Source organism: Misgurnus anguillicaudatus, chromosome 22, assembly GCF_027580225.2.
Source record: "Misgurnus anguillicaudatus chromosome 22, ASM2758022v2, whole genome shotgun sequence".
Taxonomy (NCBI): Eukaryota; Metazoa; Chordata; class Actinopteri; order Cypriniformes; family Cobitidae; genus Misgurnus; species Misgurnus anguillicaudatus.
Genome location: NC_073358.2, coordinates 46,206,376 through 46,232,296, shown reverse-complemented (window position 1 = coordinate 46,232,296; position 25,921 = coordinate 46,206,376). Strand labels below are relative to the sequence as shown.

Below are 25,921 nucleotides of genomic sequence, written 5' to 3'. Positions count from 1 at the left end.
GACAGGTGCAAAAGCGGCTAATGGGTCTTGGTTGTGGTTAGGTGAACTTTGACACCGTTCCTTACCGCTGTTGCCACAGTCTGCACACGAGATGAGGTCTTCTGGCATCTTGTCGCGGTTTTGTTCCTTGGTCCCCAAACAGAAGCTACAGATAGGTATGGGCTCTGCCACAGGCTGAGAGAGAGAAAGAAAAACAGAGAAAGAGTGAATTAGACACTTGATTAATGTCTAAGCAGATCCATTGATAAGCTGAAACAACACAAGTCTGAACACTGTGCAAATGAGCTTCGCTAAGGACACACTGGACAAATTAATTGCCCTTTATGAACCCCATTATGGCCAGCTACATTAACCTCAATCTCAGGACACTGCTATACCTCTACTCAGACAGAGATTTACTGAAGCCTGAAGCAAACAGACACACTTTTCACAAACCCTTTACAAATAAAATACCCATCATGCAAATATGTAGGTAAAATCCAGGCAAGTTTGATTTCAATCATTGATTTCAAATTTAATTCAATCTTTGACTTGGCCTTACTCAGTCCAAAAATTGAAGATTTCTACATATATACGTGCTTTTATGTAGAAAACAGTAAATCACCAAAAATTACTTGCAAATTAATTTTAATCTTTAAACTGTATTCACTTCACAAGTCTTGACCTTGCTGGCCTAAAAATATGCAAAACATGCAAAGGTAGCTTTGAATCCTAACAAAAAACACAGATTGCCATAGAGGGTCAGAATATTACTTTACAGAAAAGGTCCTGTGGACATGATCACAGTGGATGTGTGGGACCAGATGTGGATTTGTTGTCAGGGTGTGGGCACAAAGGCATGTGCCGATGCTTATTCTAAGGCACACCATCTGACATTTGCTTTAAGAGCCCCATTAATCTTTCAGCTTGTCCAAGAGAGACCCACCCACGACGCAGTATGCATCATACACACAGAGCAAACAAACAAACAGTTACACATCTTGGAAAAGAGACAGATGTGTGTGGAAAAGGTTAACAAATCTAGGACAATCTGAAACGATATAGCAGCAGATTGTGGAGAGCAATATTCTAAGCATAGCCAAGGCACCAGACTAACTTTTTTAAAGAGCACTGTAGCCCATGAATGAAAATTTTAAAAGCGCAAGCAGAAAATTTAGGGGCAAACCTAAAGCAAGCATGCAATGCAATATTCACATTTTTCCCCAAAATAACTAAGTGTGTTGTCAAAAGTCCCGTTTCTTTGGTACCAAGTCGGTTCTCAAAAAATAAAGTCATCGGTAGAGCTGGGTATCGATTCAGATGCTCCAGATCAATTTGATTTCTATTCACAAGCTATCAAATTGATTTGATTTCGATTCTCTGTCCGATTTTTGATTTTCGATTCCGATTCGAGACTCGCTTTTTATACTCGATTCTCGATTCAACTCAATGAATATAGATTATAGAATATTATATTATATAGGCTGAATAAATGAATGACAGGCTCGCCTCTCGCTCCTTCGTAACATTGCGCAAGTCAAAAAAAATGGTGACATCTAGTGGAGAAGACTAGTAATTAGATTAACGTTAATCTTACGTTCAGTATTTGCGGAAATAAAATTTGGAAAAAAATCGTTTCATGGCCTGTGAGAACCGATTTTGAATCGACCACGGGGAAAATAAATTATTAATCGAAAAATCAATTTTTTTGACCCAGCCCTAGTCATCTGTAAATTTTTTAAAGTTCCAGAACCACCGAAGAACTTTTCATAGACACAACAAAAAGAGGGGTCACTGAACTCCACAAAATCATTACAAATGTGTGCAAATCTTGTACAAAAGATTTAAGACAGGCATTGGTACCGAAATTAGTACAGAAAACCTCAAATATTTTACTGTTATCGGCACTGACTACTGAAACTTTGGTACTGTGACACCACAAACTGTATTACTGAATAATAAATACACTTAACTCTATGTCCATTTGTTGCACATGTCCTTACGCACAATTGATCCAACTTAATAGGAAGTTATGAACCAATGAATCATACAACCTCCTTAACCCCCACTAATATGATATAAGATGCCCCAAAAGACAAAAAATTTACACAAAAGGTAAAACATATCAGCAAATATAAATTGGCCATAGACATTCCCTATGCTGATCTTAAGTCAGCAGCGGTAAAATAGTAGGGCTGCTCCGATCGATCGGCCGATAATGCTTGCTATGCTTCTCAATGAATTACGGTGAAATGCCGCTACATCCAAAAGCCAGGGGGCGCTCTCGTGCAGAAACTCAAAATGCGCTGTAGACGAAGAACAATACACACGCACAGCTGTGATGACACGCAGCTCCACGAAATGGCTGAAGGACATATTTATATTGCTGTTCTTCAAACCTTTTCAGGTATTTTCATGATAATAAAGAATAATGTTTAATAATTATGTTTAACAAGTGTTGCTTTTTCAAATGTATTTATAAACGACTCAAACAAACAGTGATTTTAGATCGATAAGGACTTACTGATCAAAAGCCGTAGTACATGAAATAGCTGTAATAAGATCGGCTGTCCGATTCAGAATAGTGATCGGCCACGTATTATTAGTGGAGATTGGCATTGATCAGAGCATCCCTAGTAAATACAATCACTATAGTTAGGTTGTAATTGATTTGTTGCTGGTAACATAGGTTATTTTATGTTTGTGAGCAGCAGCCGTCATTGACAAGCACACAAACCCTGTGCGAGCTGTTTGCTGTGACCGTTTTTAAATGATAGAGAGCACAAACCATTTGATATTTGAGATGAAAAATAAAACTTAACGCAGAGTTAAGGAGATCTCACTTGACTCTGTCATCTATGTGACACCACAGTCAGCACATGAACATTTCAAATCCGTTTACAAGCCGAATGTTCTTGTTAAGTTTAATATAAAGTTTACATTGCATTGTAAAAATAATAAAATTATCTTGATACTAAATTCATAATAATAATGTATGAACACAAGATATTTTTATTCGGCTATAAGACATAACAAAAACAATAATATATGTAATTTTATATACAAAATAATTAGATTACATGTTGGTCAAGTTTAATTTAGAGGACTAATTGGTTTGGTACATTCATTATCATTATAAGCCTTTAAAAAGTAATTATTTTAGACACAATGTTGTAATATTTACAGCTTAAATTCTCTAATATCTTTTAAAACATTTAAAATAATTCGGCAGAATATCGAATGTTGTCCAGTTAGCATATTGTAATGAGATAAGTGGCATGGCTATATATGAAGAGTTTGGTTACAAATGCGATAAAACACTTTTTTTATAGTTACCAGCAAAATATTGTATTGGGTGAGTATTAAGTAGTAAAGTCTTAATTTTACACAAAATCCGATATCCACCGTGTCATATTTTCTCCCTTTCTCCAAACCGCAACAAACGCCAGTCCTTCTTCTTTGCAGAACGCAATAAATTTGCTCGACAAATCACAGCGCACCATTCCACGCAATGGTAACAACAAAGGTGGTGCTTTGAATTCACACAGAATCCTAGTTTTCCTCATCTACTTTGTACTTCGTGATCAACAAACAAATAAAAACAAAATAATAATTTTGATGGCATTGATAAACCTGTGGTGGTTTTCTGTGGCGGGGAAGAAACATATGCCATCAAAACCAAATAATTTTACGTGAGCGGAACTCGGGCAACGAAAAAATGCCGGCTGTTGATAGTTCTCACACGACAGCACCAAGCTTCTGTCATGCTAACACATTGACCCCAGAGGATATTATGAAAAACTTTCCATTATTTTACTCGAAGTCAACGAAAATCTAGCAGGACCCAGTGTTTCCCACATGATTTTGAGAGACTGTGGTGGTGATGACGTCACCCGCTAATTAGCATATATGTGACATCATCATGTGGTGTTTGCGTTTGATCAAGTGCTGAAATATGTTTCACTTCTACTCTTTGATCTGTATCTGTATTTGATCTGTATTATATATCAAATTTTATTTTAAGCCGAATTAAGCTGTTTTAAATAGTGAAATAAAAATGTAAATGGTAATCATGAAAATTCTATTTGTGGGGGCCAGTGTTGATTCTGTGGTGGGTCACACCACAAATAAATCAATGTATGGGAAACACTGAGGACCAAAACATTTTACAGCTGATTGCGGTCAAAAAAGTTCAGCGACGACATCCCAAGGATGGCAGCGCAATGACAGTGTTCTTAATAGGACAAAGTAAGTGTTTTGATTAATGCCATTAATGTTTATTTTTTAATCAGTGTATACCACTAGTCAACTAAATGAATATAACATGGCAAAGATGAATGCACATTTATATACTGATTCAATAGATTTATAGCATTTATTTAATTGTCATGGATTTATTGCATTTTGCGGAAGTCTTTGAAAATCAAATTATGGATTTGAATGTTATTATAACCTAAAGATGCTATGTGAAAGTTTGTAACAGAAAATTGTGGTTTTCATCTTGTCACTTTCTTGGTATAGAAAACACATTTTTACCCAAATTAGTCCAAATGGATTTATTGCGTTTTGGAACTAAACTCTTCATATATACTTTCATCATTTACATGTTTCTCATCTTCTATCCAGTTTTCCTGACCTGGGCAACTGATGTCCAAGACCTTTAAATTCATAGATAATGTTTTTGTGTTATTTTAGAAGTTCTCCGACTCCCTCTTTATCTCTCATCTATGCAATGTCTAATGAACCTGCATTTTCTCGCGGTTCTGTGTAAGATGCGTTTGATTTCACGCTGGTCAGCGTAGACCCATCGGTAGATTAACTGAGCAAACAGTGACATTAAACGATTGATGTCTTGTGCAAATGAGCGGGAAAACCCAGCCACGCATTTCGTTTTGTCACGGGGGCTGAAAGAAAAATCAGTGTACCTGTGGTTTTTAAAACCAATAGTTACAAGACACTTGACCCAAATCAGACAGGTTGATTACATGGATGAATTCAAGAGTTCAAACCATCTACATGAACCAAAACAGAATTAAATAGACTGCAAATGTATTTATTTATCTTTTAACTTGTGGCAGGACTTAAATAATGGTGCAAGGGGTCCAAAGACAGTGGTGCTTGTAAAGATTTAAAGATGCTTCCATGCTACTTTTAAGAGGGTAAAGTGACTAACAGCTAAGAGAGAGACAGAAAGAGAGGAAAAGACAGACAGAGAGAAAGAAAGACAGAAAGCAGTATTGAGCAGGTCCAGGCAGGGAGGAGAGAGGACAGGGACACTATGATTTATTGGGTTCATTTTCCTCTGACTCAAGTCCACACAAATACACACACACACTCAAGGGCAGAAAAACTACTTTTCGTTCTTAAACAACCCAATCCGATTAAAATTAGGTTAAACAGAATACAATTCTCTACGGAAACCATAAAAAACCCATTTCACTTCTCTTTATGTTTGTTTATGACGGATGACATTGAAGTTCACAGCTGCATTAACAAGCCACACTGACTTCCTTTAAAATCTTATCTCGTCTATCACTTACTAGAGAAATTTTCTTTAATTCAACATAACCGTTGTGCGTTAATATCTTTGTTTTACCTGCATCAAATAAAAATATATTGAGAACAAAATATATTGAGACCCATCTGGTATCACATCTAGACAAACACACAGCTGAGCAGTTCAGGGCGAATAGCCCCCAAAACTTGTATTGATTGCGATACGTTTAAAAAAGACTATTGTTCAGAACAAGTCAAAACAAGTGGAGCAACTTGGCCAGTTTGCAGACACACCTTCATAATTCATACAACAGCTCCGCCTCCAACAACAACTTCTCCAAAGAGAAGTAAAATAACTGAACAGACGTACAAACTATTCATATGCCGAATTAAAGCGCAGCTGCCAGGCAGTCGACCACCACAGGAAATCTAAAAATATTCCAGCAATGTAGGAGAAAAATTATTCTTACAGAAGTGCATCAGACCGAATAAAAGTCTCCGACTTACACAAATGCATCAATCTGCCAGTTTTACCCAGCCTTCAATTTGCTCTTAATGTACGCAAAGCTGAGAGCGTGTTACGCATAGGAAATCACAAGCTTGAAATATGAAGGAGTAACGGTGGATACAACAAGACCGGTGGAGGAAAGGCAGGGGGAAGGAGGAAGGAAGACCTACTGTCCTTGTCAATGGCCCAGTCAAGGTTCTCATTAACATGTGAAACTCATTTGTGCATTCACCTGCCTGTACAGCCCATCACCCAAAAGCTCATGTACAAAAACACCAGCGATCAATGCACGGGAGACAGCTGGACACACACACCCAAACACAGAGAAAAACAAAACAATAGAGGGCAAACATGCAGATGCACAGACAATGTTGGACAACAGGGTGAGACAAGATTACAGTCTCACCGGCTGTGTCAAAGACCAAAACACCACCACACCTTTTCCATTGAGGATTGTAGTGTGCTAAAACATTCACTGAAAAGTTTGCCTTAAAATGCATCCCATCTTAACCACATCCAGCACTCGCTTTTATGACAATGCATGATAGCAGGTGATGTCCCATGGTAATCAATTATTACATTCATTCAACCCTAAACCAATTTCCTCTATTCCTTAAAGCCCTTTCACAGCAGTTCAAACAATAAAACACCTTTCGGATCACGTGCAACTTCCAAAACACCTCCTGCAGAAATCGACCAAAAATGAAGCCCTTTGGTTGGTTTATCAAGTCTCTGGGTATCACAGCTTTCTAAACAGAGGTGCCAAACATGCCACAATCTATTGTAACTTGCGTATTTCTGTGAAAATGTGACAGAGCCCTTTTTTCTAAAGTGACTTGCTAGTGAATCTTGTACAAATAACAGGTCGTAGCAAATATATCTTACAGTAGGGTTTAATGAAGCAGAAAATGCACGCACACACGCCGAGAGTGAGCCTTGTCGAACTCAAATCCATCATGGGGCACAATGACTGTACGCCACAAAAGTCCTACAAGTATCAATGTTAAAGATACGTAGCGGTACATGATGCAATACACAAAAACAAATCAAATTTGTGTTTTATAGTGTTAAAAAGTTGCTCTTGAAATGAAGTAAACTATGTAATTCATATTAGGTCTGCATGATATTAAAGAAAAATATGCAATAACTTGTCAAACAATATGATACACATTGTAAAAAAAACATCTTATAAAATAAAGCTGAATTAACTTATTTCAACTTCATTTTACACGTTACAACAACTCATCACTGGTCAAGGTAAAAAAATTCAAAGTTTAAATTATTTGTAAATTCAAGCTGACTATTGGGCACGAGTAATCGGTTGCTCGAGTACTCGAACGTATCATCGACGATCGATCACATAAACAATGACCGTGTGGGTTTATTTATTTTTGTGGTTATGGCGGCATTTGGATATCTGATTAGGGTTACAAGTGCCCTTGGTAGTAAAGACAGGGTGCATGTTTGGCATCGTGCTTGACGTCGACGTAAGCTGCACAGACCAGCATATGACATCAGTACCACGCATGATTCAAAAGCTTCCTATGCGCACTCGTGCTGCGGCAACCCCGCTGATACACGCAACGATGTATAGCCCAACACGCCTCACATCACTGAGGCACTATGGTTTTAAAAGGATGCAGTAGTTTTCAGATTCACATCGGTAAACGAAAATACATTCAGTCAGGTGCAAAATGTACAGGGCTGTCACAAGTTCTAGGGCTGGGTATTGTTAGCAATTTCACAATTCGATTCGATTTCGATTCTTGAGGCTCCGATTCAATTCGATTCGATTCAATTCAATATTGATTTACTTCCTTCGATATCGATTCAATAATAAGTAAATACGCAAGCAATTAAGTACCTGAGTATATTTTTAAATAATGTGTGTAGTATTACTAATGTTCAGAGGTGGAAAAAGTACTAAAATATTTTACTTAAGTAAAAGTAAAGTTACTGGTCTAAAAATCTACTCAAGTAAAAAGTAAATCATTTTAACTTTACTCAGAGTAAAAGTTACTTTTTTTACAGCGGGGAGAGGTGGAGGATTTTAGTATAGTTCAAAAACATCAAGGGAATATAAATCTCAAACTAGTTATTTTTAATTGTAAGAACATCTTTACAATTAAAGTGCAATAACAAAAAGTTAATAAAATAAAAAGCTTTTTTAAACTAAGAAACATTTATGGAATTATTTAATGATTTTACATGTGAGTTATGCACTTTTGAAGGTGGTCAGCAGCTTGTAAATACAATCACTATAGTAAGGTTGTAATTGATGTATTGCTGGTAACATACATTATTTTATTAAACTATATATCTAGTTTAAATGAGCATATAATGAGATGAGTGCCATGTCATACTTTTGACACGTTTATTGTCTTCTAGCGTCCCTGACCTGGGTACCTGATGTCAGATCTCTCTCTCTTTCTCTCTCTCTCTCTCTCTGCAATGTCTAATGATCTGCGCATTCTCGAGGCGTTCTGAAGTTGTGTTTGACTTGACGCGAAGCTGCGATGGATAATGCGCATTGTATTAAAAACGCGTCGTGCAAATGAGCGTTAAAACCCGGTCTGCAATTTCGTACTCGAGAGCCTGAATCTTACCTTTCATAGGAATGAAACACTCGCTTCGCGTCAGTGGAAAGTGGTCGCTTAAATATGGCCAGGGGTTTCTTTCATAAGATTTGAACTGAGGCGGGTCTGCATTAGCGCGCGCCTGTCTCGTCCGTCTCCATGGTTCTTTTTGCGCGTTCCCCCGCCCATCAATCATCCGTTGCGCGTCTTTATCACTTTATTTAAAAAAAATACTCTGTAACGGATATGATTTAAAATGTAGCGAAGTACAATACTTCAAACAAAACATACTTAAGTAAAAGTAAAAGTACAGATTTTAAAAACTACTCAAAAAAGTAAAAGTACACAAAAAATTACTCATTTACAGTAACGTGAGTAAATGTAATTCGTTTCTTTCCACCTCTGCTAATGTTTGATCACGTTGATGGTGCAGGATTGAAAGAAGTGCTGCTGTTTGCCATCTTTGATCTTTCTGTTTTTTTTTATATAGCGCCTTGTACAACGCTGAACGCTCTCACCAGAGTGTTGCCCACAGCGCCGCCACTGGCCCGGGGGGGGGGGGATCGATTCATAGGATTTGATGAATCGATATTGAATTGAGAAACAAATAATTGCAATGCATTGATGAATCGATATTTTTACCCAGCCCTAACAAGTTCACTCAAATGTCAAGAGATACTAGAGAGGCATACGAAGATTAACGTTACATCTTGACTGGTGAGAGGACGACACGACATGACACAGCTAATAGCTAAAATGATAGCAAAAGACTTAAAGGTGCTTAATGTTATGAAACTTCTGCTTTGACTGGACGTGTTTAAAAGCGCGCAGTTATGGTGCACATACACAATGGGAGATAAAGGACAAGTTCGGTATTTTACACTTAAAGACCCATTTTCAGATTGTTTATGATGAAATAGAACGGGTTTGACTGAAATTTGGACATATGATGCTGGCCTGAGAATTTTCGGTTTCTGTTGTATCACCTCTACAATGGCTGCATAGGTGCACTGGAACAATCCTTCCTAAAATGCATTAAACTTTCGTTTACAAAGACGTGAAACTCACCGAGTGGTCAGGGGTGTTCACTGATATGCGCACACAAAAATTACTGCAAAAGATTCTTTCCAACAGGTGTTTTACCATTTGTTGTAAACTTGTGGACCTATTTTTTAAAAAGTAATACATTATAAGTAATGTTATTGTTGTGGTGTGGACTCTACTTTTCCCTTAAATTTTTTATGATTTTAAACTTTATATTTTAAAGCTATGGTCATCATATTTGTTATTGTCTTTTACTGCACCTCAAACGTTATTAAGAATTTTAACCCCGTACAAAGAGTGATTTAAATAAAAAATATATGATTTAGTGATTACATTACAGCACATTGCATAGAGTCTTCTTAGAATAGCGTAAACAACCTCTCTAAAATGTCTTCGGCTCTAATATTTCAGTGAACTTGAGATGTTTATAGACAAATGATGGTCGTTTGGTGTTGCTAATGGTTACTACTGAAGTGTTGTAAATCTTTCTACATTGCAGTAATGTTTATGATCATCTCATGCCACGCAAGAGCAGTCAGGACAAAAGGACCAACACTGATTACATTCCAGACAGATAATCAATGTTAAGGGCCGTTCTGTACTTATGTCTCTAGTATTTTCGCCATTCCCTTCTCTACTTCAAGGATGAAAACCAACACCGACCAGTGTAAGCATAACCCTTACGCTCACCAAAATCTGTTTTGATCAATTAAATATTACCTCAACATACGCCTTTAGCTTCCTAGAAAAAATAAAGAAATCTCTAAATTGTTGTTCTCAATTTCTGCTATTAAAAAGCAAAACAAACACAACATAGGGCTGGGTGGTATATCAAGTTTTGTAATATAATCTGTATTTATTTTCCCAGCGGGATATGGGATGAAACAATACAGTGTATATCGGTATGGTCTGATATTGATATTGCAACAAAAGCTTTGCCAAAAATCTACACTGAGGTCGAACATAAGCTTTTCAAACAGCTTGCATGTTGTACAGCTGTATATTTTCAACATTTATTCCACTTATAAAGATAACACTTAACATTTAAAACAAAAATTGAAGAAAGCATCATCAGTGACATTTCAACATATGCTCGGGTAAATATAATAGTCATACTTTCCAAACGAATGACTAGAAATATACGGAAAAAAAGATGTTCTGAATGTCCCTTACAAAAAGTTGTCAACGCTTATGTGGTTACTAGGAAATGTCTGCATACAGGTAACCCAAACATAATTTAGGCTGATCTTAATCAGAGCAAATAGACATAACATAAAAAAAACTTCAAAGCATTGAGCGTTACAATGCACACATCCCACTTTTTCTTCAGAATAGATTCAGAAAGGGAGCTTAAAGTGTGAACATCGCCTTACACGTTCATAATGTTTAAATACATTATGCAGAATTCTAATACAGCTTTCACTAGGTATGCATGACAAAAACCTCGAAAGATAGCTTATTTTGCTTAAATTTTTGACTTTTCACTACTTCTATTGCCACAAAAGAAAGAGCATAGGAAATGAAGAGAGAAGAGAAATGGGATCATGCAAAGCCGCAGGCCAATTTAAACCTTGAGGGCACCTTGCTACGATGTGTAAAAACCTGCAGCTCCAAACTTTGAGATTTAACTAAACACCTGCTCCTAATGACCATATCATAGTGTCCCATAATCCCCTTTCTCCCTTCCCTGAATATAAACTGGACGTCATAGGCTCTCAGTTCAATCTGGATTTTCACACGTCCCCAGAATGACCGTCCGGAGAACTTTCCTTCAACCCTGGAGCTTTCAGCTGTGAAAGGGCAACACGAGGCTCCCATCCCTCTTACTGCTGACTCTTACACAAAACCCTCTCATCAGGACCAGCCCACTTAATGTCCTATATATACACACTCATAACACCCCCAAAGCTATGAGATTTCCTATCTATACATCCATGCCCCTTGTTTGACTCCAGCCCCCCTCCCACTCCCCACATATGCCCCGGCAATGACCCTCTATTAGAGGAAAAGCGTTTAAGCAAGTCTGCGATCATGTTTAAATGGAGGAGTGCGACAGTCATTCGTGTGTTGACTGCTCGTGTACCACGTCCGTACCGGGGTCAGAGCCAGTGCTCAACCCATTTGTTTTGCCCTCTTCCTCACTGCAATGCACTACAACATAACCCACAATGATCTCACAGGCTGCATGGGAATAGCCAGCAATGCGCTGCTTTAAGCAGCCGAGCAAAGAGCCCAGTTAAGTAAATGTAGATGTAAACAAGTAAATTTATGTGCTTACAGTACAAACTTTAAAAGTAATTTTTACAGTAGAAAATCATTTTTTGCAGAGACTGTCCTAACCAAAGATTTTCAAAAAGTTGTTGCTCACCAGCATTTTGATGTCAGAAACAAAATAATCATCTGCTATTTTCCGAAACTGCATACCGAGATAGTACGTCCTGAATTAGATGAAGTACCAAAAACATTTAGGACATACTGTATCTGCCATGTGTTCATTGTCATGTAGAGTTGTCAATAGACGATACTATCGCCTATCGCAATAGTCAGAAATATGGCCGATAGCGAGCCTTCATAACAATAGTTGGCAAGTTTGACTACTATATTTTTAGTTAATTATTATCATATTTTTCACATTAACATGTGCTATGCATGCTTTTCATCACACAAGGGGGTTTGGTTTTATGAAGGTTGCTGTCATGACAGTGTTGTGCTTAAATCAGCTTTTTTTTCCACCAATCAAGTGGCTTGTCACAAAAGAGTAAAAAAATTATCAAATAAATTAGTATCCGTCCCCCGATACTATTGTTTATCAGCGATCTCAAGGCTGATGATAGGACGGTCTTACAATTAAGCATATCGCCCGACACTTACCGGAAATCGCATACTGTTACAGTGCATACTGAATTAGATGAAGTACCGTCTGCTTTATCATTAAAACAAGTAAAAAAAGAGCATTTCAGACATACTCCATTTGCCACGTTTGACTGTCATGCGACCAATATATCCTTTGACTAATGACGTAATCAGAACAACTGCATTAATAATTTAAGTATCAGTCGTTTAACAAGTACAATTAAATCATAGTAAATACATTTCTTGATACCCAAATCAAAGGGGGGGACCGGTTCATAGATTCGCAAAAATTTTATTTTACTAACTTTTTGAACTTGGTGGCTTTTTGACTGTTTGTGAGGTAAATTTGTTATAGTTTGTTGTCGCAGTTGTAGTTACCACTGGGCTGCAGATATGACACCTCACAGAACACAAATCACGTTAAAAGCGGTCCTTCCAGAAAAACGCAGAGTTTTTTTTTGTGATTGTTGCGGACAAAAAATCCTTGATTTTGTGCACGGTTTTTTTTAAAAATGCGATGGAATATGCGGGATATTGATGCAATTTTATGCAATGAAATTGCGGGAAAGTGCCAAAATTGCGGGAACTTGCAAAAACTTCTTGAACTTGCAAAAATAGTTTGCAGCATTCATTGATGTTCACGTCGCGTAATTACATCACTTCCTAACATTCCCATGGCAACAGGGGGCATGGCTGCTGCGCATGTGTAAAGTAAATGCAACATTTTTCAACTTTCTGCTAAGATATATATGACATTTTGCTACGACAATGTGGGGATTATGAAATATTGCAAGCCCTGCATATTTTGCGAGCAGCAATCTGCAATTTATGTGGCGAAAGTGAGGCGTATTTAAACATACTTTGGTTGATCATGCATTAAATCATGCAATCGCATAATCGCGTTTTTTCTGGAGCGATGTAAAAGGGGAATGATGAATAGTCATCTCATCGTCTTTTAGACGCTGACTGTGTGTGGCATGAGCAATCGGCGTGTAGCAGTTTGCTCTCACGATGCTTTGGTGTCATACGGCATATCGGTCTGTGGGTCGCTGCGTAGGCTCGAGTGTATTTATAGGGATGCACCGATATGGAAATTTTGGCCGATAACCGATAACACTTTATATTTGGGGGCCGATAACCGATATATATAGGCCGATAAATATTCATATTATTTTCACAATGAAAAACTCCCAGACCGCAGACATCTTGTCTTTGCCCTAGACTAGTATACTCTTCTTAAGCCCGCAACACGTGTCATCTTCGTGCAATGTCACAGAAAGCACCAATCAAAACTCCACATGGCCAGCAATGAGCAAGTGAAGTGGTTCAACAAACCAAAATAATCCATAATTTATCGGCTTTCATTTATCGGCCTAATTTTGCTATCATACCGATAAAATAAAAAAATAAGCAGTTATCGGCCGATAACGATATGTCGGCCGATATATCGTGCATCCCTAGTATTTATCTTGGAACACAATGCTAATGTGCTAGCGTGACCCAACCAGAGAATCTATCGGCCAAACGGAAAGATTTATCGCCCAAGGCCAATAAAAAGAACAAATATCGACCGATAAATCGGCTTTGGCAATATATTCGTTGACCACTACTATGAATTCAGACATACTACTCACCTTGCATACTGATTTTCGCTTACTATATAGTATGGAAGAATTTTGCTCCATTTTTGACTTATGAGCCTTATTGTAGCTTTAGTAAATAAATCAAGTTACTTGGGCATTTACTTTGTGAGGAACTGAAACGGATACCCTGGCTTAGCTTTAAAATGCAAGTACTTATTTGACGTAAATGCAAAACTCAAAAGAAAAAAACATCTGCAAAAATAACTTGGCAAAAATCTAAAATCTTTTAACTTTTACCATCAAAGAAGCCACCAAATATCTATTCAAGTACAAAGGAAAAAGCTATCAAGTATCAAAACAAAATATGATGAACAAAATAACTATCACTCTTCATGTTGTGACGGGTTAAGTTCAACCAACATTACTGTGAATAGCTCATCACTTTTATACAGACATGCAAGGAGAAAAGTGGAAATTCAATTGTCACAGAGACATTTTTCATATAAAGCAATACACGGTCTTCACTGCGAGTAAGAAATTACAGCCCATAAATTCTCAATTCCCAAGACACTGGCAAATATGAAAGTTGATTTTGAACCATTCCTGCAAAAAACACTTTGTAAATGCATTCTAGTCAAAACACAGAAGTCTCACTGCTACAAAAACAAACCAGCAGGGGGTGGAAAGACAACCAAACATATGCGACCTAACATTACATCATCAGTAAACATAGTGCAGATTTCATTATCAACTTTTCTACTTCTGCAACAGTTGACAAACTTATAAACCCGTGCATGATAGACAAGAACCTTGCATCTCCAACGTGGCATCTCCACAGCAATCCTCTGGCAATGTCTAAAAGCAACGTGCAATCCTTTTCCTCAAGTGCAGATGCCTGAAGAGGTCATGTGACTCCAAAGGGGTAGACACTTGTGGAAGACTTAATTCCTGACCCAGACACAACACACACGAAGCACCTCGGTCGTGTGTAAAGCTGTCAACGTCAGGTGCCTGAAAACATAACACAGGCCTGGACAGTAAAACCAGAGCTCAAATTTAGCAGGGCATCACTCTGACAGCCAAAACCCTACAGTGCACATCACGGATGGGACCCATATCAGATGTGATAGGAGGGGTGGGTGGGTGTGTTTAGCCTCTGGGGAGCATAAGGCAGAGCTGCTATTTATCGGGTTACAAAAAAGTGGGTGTGTGTATTGCTCTGCTCTTGTCGCCTGTATGTCTGCTGTTCAGCTTCTATCTCTATCTTCATCCTTTTCTCTCTCCCTCTCTTTCTCTCACTTGTGCAGAGTGTTATGAAGTATATCGGTCTGAGCATGCGTGGATCTCTTCTGCCAGCGCCACACTTCGAAAAAACTCTCCATCTCACCTCTCTCACACATTTACACAAACATAAGGCCTATCCCTGCCTTTCCCGCTTCCTGTCTAACACAAACCCATTCCTCTTGGTTTTCGCCTACATTTCCAAACACAAAAACAACACACCCTCTTATTCCCTCACGTGTTTGTCTCTTTCTTTCTCTCCCCCTGAAACAGCCCATCTTGCAGCTGGCAGGCTCGGCAGGAAGCAAATCTCTCGTGGGCTTTTATTCTTGACCATCTCGTCTTTTCTGCTATGTTTTCGGGTGAATTATGTGGCTTGGCTTTGCACACTGACAACGGTTTAATTTTAAGAATCTGTCTCAATGGCTACGTTGTTTACATGCACAAAATATTGTCAATCCGATTGAATTTAATTCGATTGAAGGTTACGACAATACAGTTTACATGTACTCTAAAGATTGCAATCTGATTAAAATGTTTGTTTACATGTACATTCTATATAATCCGAACCAAGCACGCAGCAAGAGTTGCCAGATTTGCGTATCACAACCATCCCAATAACTATTTACAGCCCAAATACTAATAACTAGTCAACAAAATCCTTTCATCTTTAACCTGCAGAAAAAAAACAACTGGTGGAAACAGTTTAAATAATAGTCCAAATCTAGACTTGAAAAAAGCGGGGACTTGGCAACGCCATGCTGCGGACAGCACTCTTATCGAGTTCACGCTTTATCTCTGGATAAAAGTCAAAACTGAGTTGGAGAAAGTTGTTCTTAAGAAGAAGTTTTCAGATGTAAGTAATCAAAACACAATTTTCGAAAGGCACAAGGCTATTTTATTGCTTTATGTAATGTTATGAAAGTACATCAATGCTGCAGCATGTACAAAGCGTGATCCCATTACCTTAATAATGCGTGTTGCCATTGCCTTGCTATTGCATGTTTCTGTAAAGAAAATTATGTGATACGTAAATAAGAGGTAAGACATGATCTTGAGCACAATTGTGCTGCGCATGTGCACAAGGTGTTTTTGCATCCGATTGATAAAATACTTCAATTCAAGCACTTTCATGCATACTTTTCTCCTGCTGATCGGACCACGGATCGGACTACACCATCCCTTTCAATACCATTAAAATTGGCATCCTTAATCGCTGATTAAGGTGTTTACATGAAGGCTTTTCAATACGATTGAGCCATCAATTTGATTACAAACGGATTATTTGGTTGCACGTAAACATAGCTACTGTGATCAAACAACAATGTCAACTTTGAGAAAAGCCATAAACATTGCAGTCTTTATGCAAAACCTCAAAGTTTCCTGTGGATGCCTGACCTGCAGCAAGACATTTTCTTTGGTCCAAGAAAACAGAAGTGAAATACACAAATAAATATCTTGAAAACAAAGAAACTGAAAGTAAAAACTAAACCAACAAAGTACTCCACCCAAAACAGTGCAACCATGTGATCCAAACAAGTTTCATAATCTTACCCGATCTTGTTCGTGGGGTAGCAGACGCACCGGAGGCAGAGAATTAAGGGATACGATGCCCGTCCCGTCGTTATGGGAACTCCTGCTTACCAAGCAGAAGAGTGGACCTTGTTTTATCACACGTCCATGAGCAACAGCCCGCTTCAGAGCCACCCGGAGCTGCTGGTGGAACAGGCCTGGCCCCATAGAGCCGCTGCCAGACAGGTAACACGCAACATCTGCCTGACATTTCAAAAAGCGCTCGATGCTCTTCAGAGTCGATCCACCAGGTTCGTGAAGTCCCTCTAGAGAGCGCTTAATCAGTTTGTTCCAGTCCAGGCCAGCTTTTTTGGAAGAGCTAGAGCTGGTGCTGGAACTTCCTCCTCCTCCACCTCCTCCTCCTCCTGTTTTGGGCTTTTGGAACGCTATACGCCCGGGGTTTTCCGGGTCCTTGTAGGAGTTGAGCCCCTTGTTGGACACCTTGAGTATAGAGCCATCTTTAACACTGAGTTCAAGGTGCTCCAAGACCGTCTTGCGGTCAAGCCCGTGGGACATTGACACAGCATTGCAGATACGCTCTTCGGACGGCCGCTGCTTTTGCTTTTTTACCTTTTTGATGGCCTCCAAGATCCAGGTGGTGTACAACGGGTTGGCCAGCTTCACCATGGCTGCTGCGATACCGTTGGGCCACGGCCCAACACACTCTTACAACCGTTAGGTAGCACCCAGTGGCCTCAGCCCTGGCGCTGCCTTGTCCTCGCCGCCCTCCTCCTCCTTATTCTCCTTCCAGGAGGCTATCCTTTGTCCCGGGGAGGTGTAGTAAGTCTCTCTGTGCCTGAGCAGGAGCTTTTAGAGAGGGAGCCGATCACCATAGCATAGGCTCCCTATATCCCCCCCAAACCTAAAACGGATTCCCCTAACCCAGTTCCCCTTCTGGCGGAAGGGTGGCCACACCAAAGCAAAGTGGGGTGGTATGCAACAGGCCAGCTGACAAGAGTTTTGGGTGCCTTAAAACAGTCACTCAGATAGAATCCTTAATGTTATGTAGTGTTATCCGTTTACATGGAGCATCATGGTAAAATACTGTGGAAGGGCCTTTAGACACTCATGCAGGTAGATTTTCCTCCCTTTAGGAAATAAAGATGTGAGAAAGTTCAAAAGTCTATCAAAACTCCAGTCGCTCTTCCTCCTAGCACTGCTGACACCTGTGGTCCAGAACGGATCCTTCACTACAGTAAGCAACGCAGGTTGAACATCTTCCTACTGAGTATTCCTGAAAAGCTCCTGCAACCTGCACAGAAACAAAACAAGATCAGGATTGGAAAAACACAATAGGACCAAAACCAAAGAGGTAAATAAGAGCATGCATACATACAAACAAACATCTACACAATAATAGAAAAAGTGTTACTAGAGTAGGCACATTTAAGTTCTGCATTTAGATCACAACATACAACCTACAAGGCCCTACAACCATGGCTTTACTGTAAACAAAAACAAGATATTTACCAGGCACAGCTTAAAGGGATAGTTCACACAAAAATAAAAACTCTGTCATCATCCACTCACGCTCATGTTGCCACAAACCTATGTCAACTTCTCCGTTCCGACTAACACGAAGGAAAATAGGAATGTTTGCAACCAAAACATTCATGGGCCCCACTCACTTCCATTGTATTCTGTTTTCCTACTATAAGTGGGAATGGTGCTCATGATCAGTTTGGTCACAAACATTAATCAAAATATCTTCATTCAAGTTCATCAGAGCAAATAAACTGATACAGGTTTGTAACAACATGAGGGTGAGTAAATGACCGAATTTTTATTTTAGGGTGAACTATCCTTTTAACTGTGTACACAGAAACATAAACACATACTGTTGCAAACACATCCTGGGTTGCATTATAAATGTGACTTAGACCATGAGTGCACGAAAAATCATTATTAATAAGATTATATGACTGGGAGAAACAGATTAAGCCATTCATTTAAACATACAATCGTGTCTAAAACAGCAATGTTAAATGATCACACAACTTCTACTATCTCCATTATTATAAGTACTGTAAACTTAAGTTATGCAATATCATAACAGAGACTCACAAACACACAATATTTTGAAAAAAAGTAGAAACAATGTGTCAACACATGGCTAACGTTACTAGTAAACAAACAGCAACCATAATAGAGAGTATCGGTAGGGCACAGCAACAAGGCTCGAACGATGTAACACGTAAATATTATTACAAACAGATTTAAAAATGATTTGTTAGTTGTAAGTATGCTTAACTTGTGGTCGATTTATATCCCACAGAACGTAAACTTACCAAGCGGATGTTATTAGCTCCCTAACGATCCAAAACACAAGCAACGTGCAACCAATGAGGACAATGTTTCCTCAATGTTCCCCTCCTTCCCACCCTCCCTCGCCAGTTATTTTACACTGTAACACTCGTGAAAATTACATTTATTCAGACACTTCCAACGTGAAACGCCGTGAAGAAACACCGCGGCCTAACTAAACACACACAATGCCCGTAACCAGTGGCTACCGCGCTTGAGCCGTTAAAAAAGAACGCAAAGATCCCTGCCTTCCCTCCCTCGCGCCAACGTTTGACACGGCGGCGCGCGGCCTCAATCTCAGCCTCGGATACGCTTACGAAAAAATATATCCCTCACGCGCGCTTCCTCCTCCATTTTCTCCTCCACTTCCTTCACCACTTACTGTAAACCGCCCTCCCTACCCAACCGTGGAGCCTGCGGTGGCGGAGGAGACGAGGCCCGTGAGGGAAGTAGTTAGGCCTCGGCTCGCTCCCCCGCCCTCCCCCTTCCTTCATCTCCGCGTACCCCCCCATTCCCTCTACCTTCTCCCGCTCCTTGGCTGAAAGACAGAACCACGAGTCCGGTTCGGACTGATGAACCGAGACCATTTGAAAGCCAGCGTGTGACCATGCGATACTCACCGGAATTTCGGGTCGAGTGGCCGAGGAGAATGTGTCAGAACGCGCTCGAAACACAGACAACAACAAGCCTGAAAAATGCAGCCAGAGAGCAGTGGCTCCAGAGCTGACGCCATCTTTGAGTGAAACAGGAGCTTTGCGGGTGGGGGAGGGGGGAAACAGTCGGCGCTAGGGAGCGTCTGCATCGTGCGAACCGGAGTCGAAGAGGGAGGGATGGGAATAATAGAGACTGCGGCGGGAGGAGAGAGGGGGGATACGGTTGCACATCTGAAGGGCGAATGCCCGCTGCTTGCGCGTGAAATGGAAGAAAGGGACAGATGGTAACGCGGAATGAAGAAAGGTGCGCTTGCTTGCTTGCACGTAGCGATGTGGCGCGCCTAGGGAGCGTCTGAATTTTGCAGCGGCGAATGAAATCAAAGCGATGGAGTGTGGTTTTAATGTTAGAGGGTATTTAAAGATCAAAGACAGTCCCTCCGCACCTCCCATCGGGCTTCTGCGTTGCGTTCTAGCTGCTGTTTTCGTGTAAGGGTACGGATGATCCCTGTTTTTAGGAGAAATGAAGAAAAACATATCGTGCTCGTGACAAAGCAAATGTTTTATTTTGGGAACGGGAATATGCTACTATATAAACAATGGCTGCGCGCTCCCTCTCTCTATCTCTCTCTTACTACAAGAGAGGATTATGTAAATTTCCCGCAGTGCTGTATGAGGCGGTGATGACAGGTGACCCACACACCTTTCTCATCACTGGAGGAAGGCAGCAGAGATGTTTTCAATTTTACACCCACTCGGGAAATGTGAATCTGTTGCTACAGTGACATCAGTATTCATTAATGGAATATTTATGATATGATGTAGTGGGATTGTAATTGCTGTAATGTTTGAGCTGCGTGAATATATTGATATTATGAATACAATAAGAATGCTTTGCTATTTAGGGCATGCTCTAGAATAGATTATTAAATTACGAGAGGAAGAAAACATTCAAATAAGAATTAAGAAAGCAGTTATATTAGACTGCTATTATTCATTTAAAAAATGCAATTATGTAATATTTTTATTTATTGATTTTATTAAATATGGGTCAAAATAATTCTAAGCAAAGTATTTACCTCATACTTAAAACACTTTATCAGCCGTGACTCCAAGATCTCATAAGCTGTGTATGCAGACAGCTTTAAATGTGTACATTTTAAATATTTTATGTTTTTTTTAAACATCTCTACACTGCAGAAGTCAGAAAGTTATGAATGTTGCAGTCTGTTCTGTCATTTTGTGATGGCTGACAGAGATGGATGGCAGTTATGAAACTCTTATAAGAAACTGCATTTTGAAACTTTTGGTCACTACCTCTGTCTGTAAAAATCAAGGTTTTTATAGAAAGCTTTTTATTTCTCACCTGTTGGATTAATTTAATTAATAATCAACCCCTAGTGGCAATAAGAAGGATCACAATTAGACAATTTGTAATTATTTATTTCTTTGACAAGAGGTTTAAATACTGTATCTACACTCAAAAAAATTATTCAAGCCCTTCTTAGAAATGACATATTAAAATTGTTTTCAATACATTTAAAATACCTCATTAAGAGCAATAAGTGTATATATTTAATTAGTCTAACACAAAATGAATATGTACTATAATTTATTGATTTCTTTTTAATTGCGTTAACACAATTAGTTTGAGTTTGGGTTCGGGAAAAATAATTTCCCAGCATGCTTTGCATGCAACTGCTTTTGGAGAGTAATTTTTTTAATTAAGTGTTATTTTATGCATTTTTAGGTAAAGAGAAAGACTTAATAGTGCTTAATGTCCGATTATCTTATTGATTTAGACGTGTTTGTGTTGTATTTTTTCAAATTGTTTGGTTAACATCGTGCAGAAGGGTGGCACTTGTGGTTAGGTTGTGGATGTGACGTATTTTCTCTCAATGAGCACTAACTGTGTTAATGCCTGTTTGGAGATCAGTCTCTTCTCACATGCTCATCCAAAGTATCATATGTTAGCATGCTAACATGTGCTTATGCTAATTAGTATGATATAAAAACGTTTTATATAAAATAACAGAATCAAGTTATTCAGACTACACTACATTGAGTTAATCAAACTACGCTAAATCAAGTTATTCAGACTACACTAAATTGAGTTGAGGCAACTAATTGAGTATTGCCATTTACTTTAAATTGAGTTGGACTAACTCAATATATTTTTATTGTGTAAAGCAGTTTTTTATGAGTTAGGGGTACACATTCATATTGGATGGAAATCCTGCCCACAATTTTATTCAGTTAATCAGTTAATAATTTTTTTGAGTGGGGCGTCTCACTGAAAATATTCAATGTGAGCAGAAAACTACCAAACAAAATTATTTATTTATTAAATATGAAATATTGTGAGGCAGAGACCTCTCTGAAATATTTCCAGGTATCACAGGGAAGTAAAGACCTTCACTGTGTAGTTGTCCAATAGGATTTTAGATTGTCCTCATGGTGTTAAATGCGAGAGTTCTGGATGTCATAGTGAATAGTCTTGACTCATAACTAACTGGTCAAATGCAGGTTAAGATAAACAATAAATAAATAACAGGACCCATATGGCTTAGGAGATTTGAACACCTTATAATAATTGATAGTGTGATAAGCCTTTAACATATTTCTTAAATATAAAAAAGTAACTTGGCAGTTCAGCAAAATGTTTTTCCCTAAAAAGGAAAAGTTTCTGTATGCCTTGCAGATTAAATATAGTTCTGTTTTTTTCCCAATATAATGTATAACTTTTTTTTATAACTTTCTCTACCAATTACAGTATAAGAATATTCATAACACAGTTATATTTTACGTTTATATTTTGAATATGATGCAACTGATGTGATAAATATAAACTAATTTATGCAGTAGATACTGTGCTGTGATGCTTTAACAAGTATACACAATGTCTGTTTTTTCTTCAGAAATAATGCAGTAAATAATGAAAAAGCCAACTGAGGAGATTCATGCCTTCTGTGCACCATCATCTTGTATTAAAGATAGAAAAATGTTAATATTAGTTTTGTCTTAGTATTTGTTGGAAACCTTTAACTCACTTTCCTGTCTACCTTGTTGGGCTTTCAAAAGTTTTTCCAAAGAACATTTTTTTTGTTACCAAATTACCAATTATAGAGATCTAGATGTGTTGTTCATTTGTGTTCCTGTAGCTCAGAGCATTGTGTTAGCAGCGCAAAAAGGTCATAGGTATGATCCAAAGGGAACACACATATAGCTTGTAATGCACTCTTAAAGGACCATTTCACCTGTAGAAATATTAATCTTTATTGAAAGTGCGTCATATTTGTAGTCGAAATGTAACATACATTTCGAATTTGGTGCCTTGACAGAGAAAAGGGGTGTTTGTAGTCCTCAACAAAGATATTGGACTTCCTGCTTTCAATGATGCAAAATGATGATTTTTACATCATTGAAAGAAGGAAGTGCAACACTGAAATCTGTATTTCTCCCGTCTCAGCGGCAACTGAGGAAATGATGCACGACCATTCAAAAACATGACTGGGGTTCTAACGATACAAAGCTTAATGCAAATGGGTGAAGTATCCCTTTAAGTTGCTTCAATCTGTCAGGTGTCACTATAGAAACATATATGCACAGTATAAAATAAAGGCATACTATTATTAGATAGCAACAGCATTTGATAGGACTTTCATAACACTGTGTAGGCGAGCTGTAGTTGCATCGCAGACTTCATCACATTAAGGTTATCACAGCTTTACTGAAACATTCAGTCATACTGTTACATCACAAACAAGAAGTGTTAACTTGGTTCAAATCCTCAAATTTATCTTATAAGTGAAATGAACAAACATACCATATATAATAGAATAAAGGAAAAGCACTAACAATTTTTGATGCATGAATGTGGTTTGTTTAGCATTATATCAAAGATATACATCTTAAAGATTTCATTTTCTTTTTTAAAAGGTCATCTCCATTTGGACTCTAAGCGTACACTGAAAACTGCAAGTGCAGTTCCGGTTAAAAAAACATCCTGTGATCTCTGACATTGTTTTTTTTAACAAAAGCAACATGCCAAAAAGTTTACTACAAAAACTTACAGTGGTACCAGATGGTATTTGGAGACCTAAGCAACACTTGAGTTCAAATGAAATCAAACAAATGACGCTAGACTTTTTATTTAGAAGTTTTTAAGTTATATTTTTTTGCCTTTTATTTGAAAGTGATTAAGGAGAGGACAGGAAAGTACAGGGAGGAGAGAGGGGTATGGGATCGGCAAATGACCACGAGCCGGGAATCAAACTCAGGTTGACGAAAGTGTGAAAGCACCACATGCCGAAGCGCTGCCCACTACGCCATAGGCTACGACTTTTAGAAGTTTTTTAACCTTTTTTTTGACCAACTGGTGTAAAGTTACATTCACATTATAAGCGCCTTTGTCGCTGTGTGTCGCTCGTCTCTTTCAAAAGAGGCGTTTCTATATGACAGAGCGCAGCGCGTCATAACCTGAAAACCACGCCCACCGGGGGGGAAACAATCCAACCGTCTCCATTGACCTTGCACTGAGAGGGGCCGCCTCCTTGTCATCTCCGGCCTACAACAAAAAACAAAACAATGCCCTAAAGCTGCTGTGTGACAACATGCACAGCCAACAAGCCAAAGAACCCAGAAATAAGTCCCTATAAGCTGTCGAGCTCAAAAAACGAGCGTTTACAGACAGAAAAGTGGAAACAGGCAACTTTTCATAGTACTCATATTAGTAGAACTGCGTCCACTAGTGGGAAACGTAGTCGGCGATCCACTTTTTTTCTTCTCAAAGGCAGGGTTTTACAGCTCGACAGTTTACAAAAATGTCTTTCTGGGTTCTTTGGCTTGTTAGCTGTACATATTGTCACACAGCAGCTTTTAGGCATTATTCTGTTTTTTGTTATAAGCCAGAAATGACAAGGAGGCGGCCTCTTGCAATACAAAGTCAATGGAGACGGTTGGGTTGAATTCCCCCCCGGTGGGCGTGTTTTTCAAATTTGCATAACTGCGCTCTGTCTCTATGTCGCTCATAATTTGCATAAAGTTAAACTATTCTCAACTTTGACAAGCAACTGGACACGCCCATCCAGCCGTCAACGGTCACTGTCGCTCGTGTTGCTGGATGCCGCTGAGGTTCCATTGAAGTCAATGAGATTGCATCGTTCTGCTCCTGCTAGTCGCTTATAATGTTTATGTACCTTAACCCCGGATTTCCACCGACTTCGGAGCGGCTGCAGATCAGCTCCGCTGCGTTACGGCTCTGCACTCCGCCATCCGCCAATACCCACCAGTTCTGTATTTGTTGCAGAACTGCGTGTTGAAGTGACGAGGATCCATGAGGTCTCACAAATTCAACGCGCGATATCTAGTTCTGTCTCCGCCCATTATGACATTAAATTATGAAGTTTTGCTGGACCAGCCCAGATCACAACACGAGATCTCGCAAATTCACGTATGATCACGCGATATAGTCATGGCTCCGCCCAGCAGAGCTGTCCGGCATTCTGCAAAAAATAGAAGCTCTGTGTATTTGTTCCGGATGGCCGAACCTGTGACAGATTCGGAACGCAGTCATTGGAAATACACACATTGACTTGAATGGAAACCGATTGATTCCGCCGCCATTCCACAGCAGATCTGCAGCCATTCCACAGTCGGTGGAAATCCAGGGTTAGACCATGGCGACATCCGGCAACAAGAGAAAGTTAAAAAAAAGTTTAACTTTTTTGGGAGCGACTACAAATGGGAGCAAACAGTGGAGTTTATGTATTCTGACTCTCGTCAGTTACTTGAGTGGACGGTACTCATTTATTTATGACCTCCAGATTTAGAAACGCCTCATTGAAAGAGGAAGAAGTTGCCGGCGGTCTGAACGAGCCGTTATGCTGTATTCAGACTAGGAGCGACGAGCAGTAGGAGAGGGAGGCGATCTCATTCATTTTAATGGAAGGTTGGCGAATTCACGTCATCTATCTCTCATCAGTTACTGGAGTGGAGGGTTCTCATTTGCTTATGACAACCAGATTTAAAAACGCCTCCTAACTACCTCTTTGAAAGAGATGAGCGACACACCGC

The 25,921-nt window shown here is 39.1% G+C and overlaps 1 protein-coding gene across 3 annotated transcripts in view; it reads right to left on the bottom strand.

Annotated features, from left to right (window-relative positions):
• Positions 1-20,167, bottom strand: part of kat6a (K(lysine) acetyltransferase 6A) — a 41,862-nt gene extending 21,695 nt beyond the window's left edge. Inside the window, exons 1-3 of one of the 3 annotated variants that reach the window (XM_055198529.2) lie at positions 19,817-20,167; positions 16,875-18,144; positions 66-174 (exon numbers count right to left, since the gene is read on the bottom strand). In XM_055198529.2, coding sequence (XP_055054504.2) covers positions 66-174; positions 16,875-17,519 — 754 coding nt within the window. In that variant the 5' untranslated portion in view covers positions 17,520-18,144; positions 19,817-20,167. Of the gene's footprint in view, positions 1-65; positions 175-16,874; positions 18,145-19,180; positions 19,614-19,816 lie in introns of those variants that run through there. The other 2 variants (XM_055198527.2, XM_073860535.1) reach the window with 2 other exon arrangements.
• Between the last annotated feature and the right edge of the window lie 5,754 nt (positions 20,168-25,921).